Source organism: Oncorhynchus tshawytscha, unplaced genomic scaffold, assembly GCF_018296145.1.
Source record: "Oncorhynchus tshawytscha isolate Ot180627B unplaced genomic scaffold, Otsh_v2.0 Un_contig_721_pilon_pilon, whole genome shotgun sequence".
Lineage (NCBI taxonomy): Eukaryota > Metazoa > Chordata > Actinopteri > Salmoniformes > Salmonidae > Oncorhynchus > Oncorhynchus tshawytscha.
In genome coordinates this window covers 185674-198205 of record NW_024609690.1, presented here as the reverse complement: position 1 = coordinate 198205, position 12532 = coordinate 185674, and the positions used below count along the sequence as shown (strand labels likewise).

The 12532-nt window shown below is 50.2% G+C and overlaps 1 protein-coding gene across 1 annotated transcript; it reads right to left on the bottom strand.

Moving 5' to 3' along the window:
* Positions 1-10869: 10869 nt before the first annotated feature.
* Positions 10870-11578, bottom strand: LOC112247944 (galactose-specific lectin nattectin-like). Its single transcript, XM_024416762.2, has one exon. The coding sequence runs from the start codon at positions 11451-11453 to the stop codon at positions 10938-10940; it is 516 nt and encodes a 171-aa protein (XP_024272530.2). The 5' UTR covers positions 11454-11578; the 3' UTR covers positions 10870-10937.
* Between the last annotated feature and the right edge of the window lie 954 nt (positions 11579-12532).

The following is a 12532-nucleotide window of genomic DNA, read 5'->3' as shown; positions in this document are numbered from 1 at the left end:
GAAAGCAGGTTCACACTGAGCACATGTGACAGAGTCTGGAGACGCTGTGGAGAACGTTCTGCTGCCTGCAACATCCTCCAGCATGACCGGTTTGGTGGTGGGTCAGTCATGGTGTGGGGTGGCATTTCTTTGGGGGGCCGCACAGCCCTCCATGTGCTCGCCAGAGGTAGCCTGACTGCCATTAGGTACCGAGATGAGATCCTCAGACCCCTTGTGAGACCATATGCTGGTGCGGTTGGCCCTGGGTTCCTCCTAATGCAAGACAATGCTAGACCTCATGTGCCTGGAGTGTGTCAGCAGTTCCTGCAAGAGGAAGGCATTGATGCTATGGACTGGCCCGCCCATTCCCCAGACCTGAATCCAATTGAGCACATCTGGGACATCATGTCTCGCTCCATCCACCAACGCCACGTTGCACCACAGACTGTCCAGGAGTTGGTGGATGCTTTAGTCCAGGTCTGGGAGGAGATCCCTCAGGAGACCATCCGCCACCTCATCAGGAGCATGTCCAGGCGTTGTAGGGAGGTCATACAGGCACGTGGAGGCCACACACACTACTGAGCCTCATTTTGACTTGTTTTAAGGACATTACATCAAAGTTGGATCAGCCTGTAGTGTGGTTTTCCACTTTCATTTTGAGTGTGACTCCATATCCAGACCTCCATGGGTTGATAAATTTGATTTCCATTGATCATTTTTGTGTGATTTTGTTGTCAGCACATTCAACTATGTAAAGAAAATAGTATTTAATAAATAAATAAATATTCATTCAGATCTAGGATGTGTTATTTTAGTGTTCCCTTTATTGTTTTGAGCAGTATATATATATATATATATATATGTTTGTTTTTTTTAAATCTCAGCCCCCGTCCCCGCAGAAGGCCTTTTGGTAGGCCATCATTGTAAATAAGAATTTTTCTGAACTGACTTACCTAGTTAAAAAACAAAGGTTAAATAAATAAGCAGCCAACTAGCTTCTTCTGGCTCGACAGGACCGGGTTATGTGTTGTGAAGCTAGCCACAATGTTGGAATTTGCAGTTCTCCTTCAAAATAAAAGTCCCTCGTTGAAAGTGACGCAGAAGGTTACAATTGGTGGACTCATGCCATAGACTAGATAATGTTAAACAAGGGTTGGATTGGGGATCAATGAAATGGGGTATCAGTCTACTCAGTACTCAAGTACTTTTTCCCCAAAGTCCTCCTCGGAGTTCTCAGACTCCAAAACATCAACGTCGCATTGTGTTTCCTCTGGGATAGTGTTCAATACACATGGTTGACTGGTACAAAAAAATGTGGCTCAATTCACAGTGGATTCAGAGTCCCGCAATAAGAGCTACGACACTAATGTTCTCTGGGGTATCACTGAGTAGACTGATACCCCATGTTATTGATCCACAATTCATAGGTAAGGCTGTACAGTGAAATATAACTCTCCTTCCATGGCCTCCAACTGCTCCTAAATGCAGGTAAAACTAAATGCATGCTCTTCAACTGATCGCTGCCCGCACCTGCCCTCCTGTCCCGGTTCTGACTTATGTGAATATGTGGACAACTACAAATATCTTGGTGTCTGGTTAGACTGTAAACTCTCCTTCCAGACTGTCACGTTCTGACCTTTATTTCCTGTGTTTTGTATTTAGTTAGTATGGTCAGGGCGTGAGTTGGGTGGGCAGTCTATGTTTGTTTTTCTATGGTTTGGGTATTTCTATGTTTCGGCCTAGTATGGTTCTCAATCAGAGGCAGGTGTCATTAGGTGTCTCTGATTGAGAATCATACTTAGGTAGCCTGGGTTTCACTGTGTGTTTGTGGGTGATTGTTCCTGTCTCTGTGTTTGCACCAGATAGTGCTGTTTTGGGTTTTCACGTTTCTTGTTTTTGTTAGTTTGTTCATGTGAAGTGATTTATTAAAACATGAATCAAAACAACCACGCTGCGCTTTGGTCCGCCTCTCGTTCAGATGAAGAAATCCATTACAGAATCACCCACCGCAACAGGACCAAGCGGCGTGGTAACGGGCAACGACAAAAGCAGCAGCAGGAGAAGGAACAGAGGCAGCAGCAACAGCAGCAGCAGCAGGAGAAGGAACAGAGGCAGCAGCAGGAGAAGGAACAGAGGCAGCAGCAGGAGAAGGAACAGAGGCAGCAGCAGGAGAAGGAACAGAGGCAGCAGCAGGAGAAGGAACAGAGGCAGCAGCAGGAGAAGGAACAGAGGCAGCAGCAGGAGAAGGAACAGAGGCAGCAGCAGGAGAAGGAACAGAGGCAGCAGCAGGAGAAGGAACAGAGGCAGCAGCAGGAGAAGGAACGAGGCAGCAGCAGGAGAAGGAACAGAGGCAGCAGCAGGAGAAGGAACAGAGGCAGCAGCAACAGGAACAGCAGCAGCAGGAGAAGGAACAGAGGCAGCAGCAGGAGAAGGAACAGAGGCAGCAGCAGGAGAAGGAACAGAGGCAGCAGCAGGAGAAGGAACAGAGGCAGCAGCAGGAGAAGGAACAGAGGCAGCAGCAGGAGAAGGAACAGAGGCAGCAGCAGGAGAAACAGAGGCAGCAGCAGAGGAACAGAGGCAGCAGCAGGAGAAGGAACAGAGGCAGCAGCAGGAGAAGGAACAGAGGCAGCAGCAGCAGGCAGCAGCAGGAGAAGGAACAGAGGCAGCAGCAGGAGAAGGAACAGAGGCAGCAGCAGGAGAAGGAACAGAGGCAGCAGCAGGAGAAGGAACAGAGGCAGCAGCAGGAGAAGGAACAGAGGCAGCAGCAGGAGAAGGAACAGAGGCAGCAGCAACAGGAACAGCAGCAGCAGGAGAAGGAACAGAGGCAGCAGCAGGAGAAGGAACAGAGGCAGCAGCAGGAGAAGGAACAGAGGCAGCAGCAGGAGAAGGAACAGAGGCAGCAACAGGAACAGCAGCAGCAGGAGAAGGAACAGAGGCAGCAGCAGGAGAAGGAACAGAGGCAGCAGCAGGAGAAGGAACAGAGGCAGCAGCAGGAGAAGGAACAGAGGCAGCAGCAGGAGAAGGAACAGAGGCAGCAGCAGGAGAAGGAACAGAGGCAGCAGCAGGAGAAGGAACAGAGGCAGCAGCAGGAGAAGGAACAGAGGCAGCAGCAGGAGAAGGAACAGAGGCAGCAGCAGGAGAAGGAACAGAGGCAGCAGCAGGAGAAGGAACAGAGGCAGCAGCAGGAGAAGGAACAGAGGCAGCAGCAACAGGAACAGCAGCAGGAGAAGGAACAGAGGCAGCAGCAGGAGAAGGAACAGAGGCAGCAGCAGGAGAAGGAACAGAGGCAGCAGCAGGAGAAGGAACAGAGGCAGCAGCAGGAGAAGGAACAGAGGCAGCAGCAGGAGAAGGAACAGAGGCAGCAGCAACAGGAACAGCAGCAGCAGCAGTGGGAGAGGCTGCACTACTTGGAGAAATGGACTTGGGAGGAGATTCTAGACGGGAAAGGACCCTGGGCAGAGCCAGGAGAATATTGCCGCCCCAAGGCCGATCTGGAGGCAGCAAAAGCAGAGAGGCGGCATTATGAGGAACTAGCACGGCAGAGCGGATGGAAGCCCGAGAGTCAGCCCCAAAAATTTCTTGGGGGGGTGCTCACAGGGAGTATGGCTACACCAGGTAGGAGACCTGAGCCAACTGCCTGTGGTTACCGGGGGGCTAGAGAGACCGGGCAGGCCCCGTTTTATGCTGTGGAGCGCACGGTGTCCCCAGTGCGGGTGCACAGCCCGGTGCGGTACATTCCAGCTCCGCGTATCGGCCGGGCTAGAGTGGGCATCGAGCCAAGTGCCATGAAGCCGGCTCTACGCATCTGGTCTCCAGTGCGTCTCCTTGGGCCGGCTTACATGGCACCAGCCTTGCGCACGGTGTCCCCGGTTCGCCTGCATAGCCCAGTGCGGGCTATTCCACCTCGCTACACTGGCAGGGCGACCGGGACCATTCATCCGGGTAAGGTTGGGCAGGCTCGGTGCTCAAGAGCTCCAGTGCGCCTGCACGGCCCGGTCTATCCGTCACCACCTCCACACACCAGCCCTCCGGTGGCAGCCCCCGCACCAGGCTGTCTCTCCGGCTCATCCTTACAGGGGCTCCCGCCTGTCCAGCGCTGCCGGAGCCTTCCTCCTCTCCAGCGCTACCAGAGCTACTCAGTCCGGCGCTACCAGAGCTTTCCTCCTCTCCAGCGCTGCCGGAGTCTCCCGCCTCTCCGGCGCTACCAGAGCCTTCCTCCTCTCCAGCGCCGCCTGAGCCACCCGTCTGCCCAGCGCCGCCAGTGCCGCCCGTCTGCCCAGTGCCGCCCGTCTGCCCAGTGCCGCCCGTCTGCCCAGCGCCGCCAGTGCCGCCCGTCTGCCCAGCGCCGCCAGTGCCGCCAGTCAGCCAGGGGCCGCCATTGCCGCCAGTCAGCCAGGGGCCGCCAGTGCCGCCAGTCAGCCAGGGGCCGCCAGTGCCGCCAGTCAGCCAGGGGCCGCCAGTGCCGCCAGTCAGCCAGGGGCCGCCAGTCAGCCAGGGGCCGCCAGTGCCGCCAGTCAGCCAGGGGCCGCCAGTGCCGCCAGTCAGCCAGGGGCCGCCAGTGCCGCCAGTCAGCCAGGGGCCGCCAGTGCCGCCAGTCAGCCAGGGGCCGCCAGTGCCGCCAGTCAGCCAGGGGCCGCCAGTGCCGCCAGTCAGCCAGGGGCCGCCAGTGCCGCCAGTCAGCCAGGGGCCGCCAGTGCCGCCAGTGCCGCCAGTCAGCCAGGGGCCGCCAGTGCCGCCAGTCAGCCAGGGGCCGCCAGTGCCGCCAGTCAGCCAGGGGCCGCCAGAGCCCCAGTCAGCCAGGGGCCGCCAGTGCCGCCAGTCAGCCAGGGGCCGCCAGAGCCCCTCTGTCCCGAGCTTCCGCCCCTCTGTCCCGAGCAGCAGCCCCTCTGTCCAGAGCTGCCCCTCTGTCCAGAGCTTCCGCCCCTCTGTCCAGAGCTTCCGCCCCACCTCTGTCCCGAGCTGCCCCACCTCTGTCCCGAGCTGCCCCACCTCTGTCCCGAGCTGCCCCACCTCTGTCTCGAGCTGCCCCTCTGTCCTGTGGGGTCATTGAGAAGGGTGGCCATGGTGAGAAAGCCACGGAGGCAGACAATAAGGCGGACTAAGACAATGGTGAAGTGGGGTCCGCGTCCCACGCCAGAGCCGCCACCGCGGACAGACGCCCACCCAGACCCTCCCCTATAGGTCAAGGTTTTGCGGCCGGAGTCCGCACCTTTGGGGGGTACTGTCACGTTCTGACCTTTTATTTCCTGTGTTTGTATTTAGTTAGTATGGTCAGGGCGTGAGTTGGGTGGGCAGTCTGTTTGTTTTTCTATGATTTGGGTATTTCTATGTTTCGGCCTAGTATGGTTCTCAATCAGAGGCAGGTGTCATTAGTTGTCTCTGATTGAGAATCATACTTAGGTAGCCTGGGTGTCACTGTGTGTTTGTGGGTGATTGTTCCTGTCTCTGTGTTTTGCACCAGATAGGGCTGTTTGTGGGTGATTGTTCCTGTCTCTGTGTTTGCACCAGATAGGACTGGTTTGAGTTTTCACATTTCTTGTTTTTGTTAGTTAGTTCATGTGAAGTGATTTATTAAAACATGAATCAAAACAACCACGCTGCGCTTTGGTCCGCCTCTCGTTCAGATGAAGAAAACCATTACACAGACTAAGCATCTCCAATCCAAAATTAAATCTAGAATTTGCTTCCTATTTCGCAACAAAGCATCCGTCACTCATGCTGCCAAACATACCCTCGTAAAACTGACTATCCTACCGATCCTTGAATTTGGCGATGTCATTTACAGAATAGCCTCCAACACTCTATCAACTCAGCAAATTGGATGCAGTCTATCACAGTGCCATCCGTTTTGTCACCAAAGCCCCATACACTACCCACCTCTGCGACCTGTACGCTCTCGTTGGCTGGCCCTCACTTCATACTCGTCGCCAAACCCACTGGCTCCAGGTCATCTACAAGACCCTGCTAGGTAAAGTCGCCCCTTATCTCAGCTCACTGGTCACCATAGCAGCACCCACCCGTAGCACGCGCTCCAGCAGGTATATCCCACTGGTGGTCCCCAAAGCCTATTCCTCATTGGCCGCCTTTCCTTCCAGTTCTCTGCTGCCAATGGCTGGAACGAATTGCAAAAATCACTGAAGCTGGAGACTCATATCTCCCTCACTAACTTTAAGCATCAGCTTTCAGAGCAGCTTACCGATCATTGCACCTGTACATAGCCCATCTGTAAATAGCCCACCGAAATTCCTCATCCCCCATATTGTTATTTATTTTGCTCCTTTGCACCCCAGTATCTCTACTTGCACATTCATCCTCTGCACCTCTATCACTCCAGTGTTTAATTGCTAAATTGTAACTAATTCGCCACTACGGCCTATTTATTACCTTACCTCCCGAATCTTACCTCATTTGCACACACTGTATATATGTTGTTCTATTGTGTTATTGACTGTACATTTGTTTATGTGTAACTCTGTTGTTGTTTTTGTTGCACTGCTTTGCTTTATCTTGGTCTCTCTCTCCTTCCTCTCTGTCTCTCTCTCCTTTCTCGGTCTCTCTCCTTCCTCTCTGTCTCTCTTTCCTCTCTGTTTCTCTCTGCTTCCTCTCTGTCTCTCTCCTTCCTCTCTGTCTCTCTCTTCTTTCTCTGTCTCTCTCTCTCTCCTTCCTCTCTGTCTCTCTCTCCTTTCTGTCTCTCTCTCCTTTCTGTCTCTCTCTCCTTTCTGTCTCTCTCTCCTTTCTGTCTCTCTCTCCTTTCTCTCTGTCTCTCTCTGTCTCTCTCTCTGTCTCTCTCTGTCTCTCCTTCTCTCTCTCTCTCTCTCTCTTCTCTCTGTCTCTCTCTCTCCCTCTGTCTCTCTGTCTGTCTCTCTCTCTCTCTGTCTCTCTGTCTCTCTCTCTGTCTCTCTCTGTCTCTCTGTCTCTCTCGCTCTCTCTCTGTCTCTCTCTCTCTCTCTCTCTCTCTGTCTCTCTGTCTCTCTCTCTCTCTGTCTCTCTGTCTCTCTGTCTCTCTCTCTCTCTGTCTCTCTCTCTCTCTCTGTCTCTCTCTCTCTCTGTCTCTCTCTCTCTCTCTCTGTCTCTCTCTCTCTCTCTCTCTCTCTCTCTCTCTCTCTGTCTCTCTGTCTCTCTCTCTCTCTCTCTCTCTCTCTCTCTCTCTCTCTCTCTCTTTTCTATTGTGTTATTGACTGTACGTTTGTTTATTCCATGTGTAACTCTGTGTTGTTGTTTGTGTCGCACTGCTTTGCTTTATCTTGGCCAGGTCTCAGTTGTAAATGAGAACTTGTTCTCAACTGGCCTACCTGGTTAAATAAAGGTGATCTGGTCTACCTGGTTAAATAAAGGTGATCTGGTCTACCTGGTTAAATAAAGGTGATCTGGTCTACCTGGTTAAATAAAGGTGATCTGGTCTACCTGGTTAAATAAAGGTGATCTGGCCTACCTGGTTAAATAAAGGTGATCTGGTCTACCTGGTTAAATAAAGGTGATCTGGCCTACCTGGTTAAATAAAGGTGATCTGGTCTACCTGGTTAAATAAAGGTGATCTGGCCTACCTGGTTAAATAAAGGTGATCTGGCCTACCTGGTTAAATAAAGGTGATCTGGTCTACCTGGTTAAATAAAGGTGATCTGGTCTACCTGGTTAAATAAAGGTGATTTGATCTACCTGGTTAAATAAAAGTGATCTGGCCTACCTGGTTAAATAAAGGTGATCTGGTCTACCTGGTTAAATAAAAGTGATCTGGCCTACCTGGTTAAATAAAGGTGATCTGGTCTACCTGGTTAAATAAAGGTGATCTGGTCTACCTGGTTAAATAAAAGTGATCTGGTCTACCTGGTTAAATAAAGGTGATCTGGTCTACCTGGTTAAATAAAGGTGATCTGGTCTACCTGGTTAAATAAAGGTGATCTGGTCTACCTGGTTAAATAAAGGTGATCTGGTCTACCTGGTTAAATAAAGGTGATCTGGTCTACCTGGTTAAATAAAGGTGATCTGGTCTACCTGGTTAAATAAAGGTGATCTGGTCTACCTGGTAAAATAAAGGTGAAATACATTTTTTTTTTCATAAAAAATACATCCTGTTTGATTTCAACATATTTTTGTCAAATTAACAAATGATTGTCTTTTGTTGATTTTTATATAACAACATTCTTACATTGTTTTTAGCATGATCTATTCAATTATGGCTTAATTCCACTATTTGTATTAGTTTTCGTCACCATCAATTAAATACTTTTGTTTTGAAGGCCGGCTAATCCTTATTGTGGCTAGCTTCACATAGATCGGTCCAACCACCGTCAATCAAAGAATAACTTTCTTATAAATGATGGGTATTTTATATGATGATACCCAGCTAGATAGTTAGCTAGCCTACTATAGCACCTGAAACAGATGATGTCGTTTTGCTATATTTGGGGGGGGGGGCATTGCTTGTATCCATCAGCTAGCTAGCTTTTTTTAATGACCAGCGCTGTCCAGAGCTTGGGGGTCCAGAGCTTGGGGAAGGGCAGGTCCAGAGCTTGGAGAAGGGCAGGTCCAGACGTTGGGGAAGGGCAGGTCCAGAGCTTGGAGAAGGGCAGGTCCAGACGTTGGGGAAGGGCAGGTCCAGAGCTTGGAGAAGGGCAGGTCCAGAGCTTTGGGAAGGGCAGGTCCAGAGCTTGGGGGTCCAGAGCTTGGAGAAGGGCAGGTCAAGACGTTGGGGAAGGGCAGGTCCAGAGCTTGGAGAAGGGCAGGTCCAGAGCTTGGAGAAGGGCAGGTCCAGAGCTTGGAGAAGGGCAGGTCCAGACGTTGGGGAAGGGCAGGTCCAGAGCTTGGAGAAGGGCAGGTCCAGAGCTTGGGGAAGGGCAGGTCCAGAGCTTGGAGAAGGGCAGGTCCAGAGCTTGGAGAAGGGCAGGTCCAGAGCTTGGAGAAGGGCAGGTCCAGAGCTTGGAGAAGGGCAGGTCCAGAGCTTGGAGAAGGGCAGGTCCAGAGCTTGGAGAAGGGCAGGTGCGCGTGACAAAACTTTACCAGGATCGCAGCATACGTATCGATGAATCGTTGTGACAGATGAAATACGAGTGAAATAGTGTAATCAATGTGTAATAACTACTGTAAACAATGAATATACGTGTTAAATTATTATGTGACGTGCAGTCATATTTAGGGCCTGATTGGTCAGCAAACTTATTTGACACGTCAAATAGTGTTGTTTGACCTGTATCTTTTTTTGACACCTAAAGACCCAAACGGCATTCCGTAATTAGGTAGTTAGTAGCTGTCACCTCCAGAATGTGTTCAGTGTGACTGGTTTATAGCAGTGGACAAGGTCTAAGGCACTGCATCTCAGTGCAAGAGGCGTCACTACAGAACCTGGTTCGAATCCAGGCTGCATCACATCCGGCCGTGATTGTGAGTCCCATAGGGCGGCGCACAATTTGCCCAGCGTCGTCTGGATTTTGCCGGGGTAGGCCGTCATTGAAAATAAGAATTTGTTCTTAAAACCTTTTGTGACTAGGGGGCAGTATTGTCATTTTCGGAAAAATAACGTTCCCGTAGTAAACGGGATATTTTGTCAGGACAAGATGCTAGAATATGCATATAATTGACAGCTTGGGATAGAAAACACTCTAAAGTTTCCAAAACTGTGAAAATATTGTCTGTGAGTATAACAGAACTGATATTGCAGGCGAAAGCCTGAGAAAAATCCAATCCGGAAGTGCCTCATCTTTTGAAAGCTCTGCGTTCCAATGCGTCCCTATTGAGCAGTGAAAGGGCTATCAACCAGATTACTTTTTCTCCGTATTCCCCAAGGTGTCCACAGCATTGTGACGTAGTTTTATGCATTTATGTTGAAGACTACCTTTAAGGCTCCCAGAGTGATTCTCGCACAAAATACAGAGGTAGCCATTATTCCAATCGGTCCTACTGAAAAACCAATTGTCCCGGTGGATATACAGTATTATCGAATAGATATTTGAAAAACACCTTGAGGATTGATTATAAACAACGTTTGCCATGTTTCTGTCGATATTATGGAGCTAATTTTTGTGACTGCAATTTCCGGGTGATTTCTCAGCCAAATGTGAAGAACAAACGGAGCTATTTCGCCTACAAAAATAATATTTTTGGAAAAAAAGAACATTGGCTATCTAACTGGGAGTCTCGTGAGTGAAAACATCCAAAGCTCATCAAAGGTAAACGATTTAATTTGATTGCTTTTCTGATTTCCGTGACCAAGTTACCTGCTGCTAGCTGGACAAAATGCTATGCTAGGCTATCGATAAACTTACACAAATGCTTGTCTACCTTTGGCTGTAAAGCATATTTTGAAAATCCGAGATGACAGGGTGATTAACAAAAGGCTAAGCTGTGTCTCAATATATTTCACTTGTGATTTGCATGAATAGGAATATTTTCTAGGAATATTTATGTCCGTTGCGTTATGCTAATTAGTGTCAGTCGATGATTACGCTCCCGCACGCCTTATGGGGAGTCACTAGAGGTTTTAACTGACTTGCCTAGTTAAATAAATGTTAAATAAACCTAATAAAAAAGAAGAAGAATACATTATACAATGGTAGATGACTCCATGGCATTGTAAACATGGAGTAACTGTCATGGCAACCTGTAGCAGTACCGGTGCCAGAGGCCTAGATTTGATTCTGGTTGCTGTGACAACAACCCCGTTATTTTACCTGTTTTGTTGTTGTTTTTTTTTTTTTTTTTTTTTTTTTTGGGGGGGACACTTGATCGAAGAGACAGAGTTGGGGGGTGAGAAACATTTGATCTAAGAGACAGGAGTTGCATGTCATACAGAAAGTGTCAGACCTCACAACGCAACACTACACACTCACTACTTCTCAGTCTAACCAAGGGGAGAATAAAGGACACGTTGAATCAGAGGGAGGACCAACAAGGAGATTTCAGTGAAAGGTTTTTTTCTTTAATTCTGGAAACCAAAGCATCTTTTGAACTCAAGACTCAGAGGTTCAGAGGCCGGGACGCGTGGCGCAGACAAAGGCAGACTTGTTGGAGCAGAATGTGTCGTTCCACAGCTTGTCATTCTGGGAGTTAGTGTGAACACAGTTCTCCGGATAGAGACCAACTCCATTATTGGGCTCATCTGAAGACCAGCTCGTGTAGACCACCTTGGAGCCGTCCGTCCACATCCATCTCCCTTCCTTGTGGAGGTCACTCAGCCCGATCCAGGTATAGCTCTCAGCAGGGTCGAAGCTCTTGATCAGGTTTTTCACAAAGCTGAATTCCCCTTTGTTGTTCACAGAGGCCAGATTGGCTCCCAGGGACACGCAGTAGGACTCTGCATCGGCCCAGTCCAGCTGAGAGGCGACGTACCTGAAGCACCGGTTGTTGTAGCTTGACCAGTCCTTGGAACAGTCGGTATAATGAGGCTCTGAAAGCTCCCCCTCCTGGTCAGACACGGGAGTGCAGTGTAGAGCACCAACAGCCATGCTGAGAAGACAGAGGAAGCGGAGGGGAACAGACATGTTGAAGAGGTTTCTGTTCCTGGTGATGTGTCACTGAAGTAGACAGGAGAATGACTCTAGAGTCCTGGGTTCTGGTCTGCAGCTCTGCTCCTGTGTTCTGGGCTAGCTAGGTAGGAAGGTATGTGGGCTGCAGTGGGTCCTTTTATCTCATGTTGAGAGGGTGGGGAGGAGTTGGCAGAGAGACCATTGGTAGATCATTATGTTCATTTCTCATTGAGAAGAGTTTTTCCGAATTCGATGTTTTCCATAAGCAGCATTTTCCAAGATAAGGTGGTAGTGCGACCATGACACGTAACCCAGTAGTTCTATATATCTGCAGCTGTGGTCTTCCCATGTTATTTTTAGTTTGGTCCCAGGGCCACTCATCACAAAGCGTAAGAGTGCTGATCTAGGATCAGGTCCGCCACTCATTTTCATTATGATTTAAAAAAAAACACAACTCTTAGTTCAGTAGTTCATCCTTTGTGAATACAGACCCATATCTCAGTTACTAGATAAAGTAATGTGCCATTGAGAGCGTGCTGTCCGGCGGTATCACCGCCTGGGACGGCAACAACACTGTCCCAAAACTGCAGGACTTTCCAGAGGTGGGTGTGGTCAGCCCAACGCATCACTAGGAGCCCACTGCCTGCCCTCCAGGACATCTACAGCAATCGGTGATACAGGAAGGACAAGAAGATCATCAAGGACCTCAGCCACCCGAGACACGGCTTGTTCACCCCACTACCATCCAGAAGACCATCAAGGACCTCCACCACCCGAGCCACGGCCTGTTCACCCCTCTACAATCCAGAAAATCATCAAGGACCTCCACCACCCGAGCCACGGCCTGTTCACCCCGCTACCATCCAGAAGATCATCAAGGACCTCAGCCACCCGAGCCACGGTCTATTCACCCTGCTACCATCCAGAAGATCATCAAGGACCTCTGCCACCCGAGCCACGGCCTGTTCACCCCGCTACCATCTAGAAGATCATCAAGGACCTCCACCACCCGAGCCACGGCCTGTTCACCCCGCTACCATCCAGAAGATCGTCAAGGACCTCCACCACCCGAGACACGGCCTGTTCACCCCACT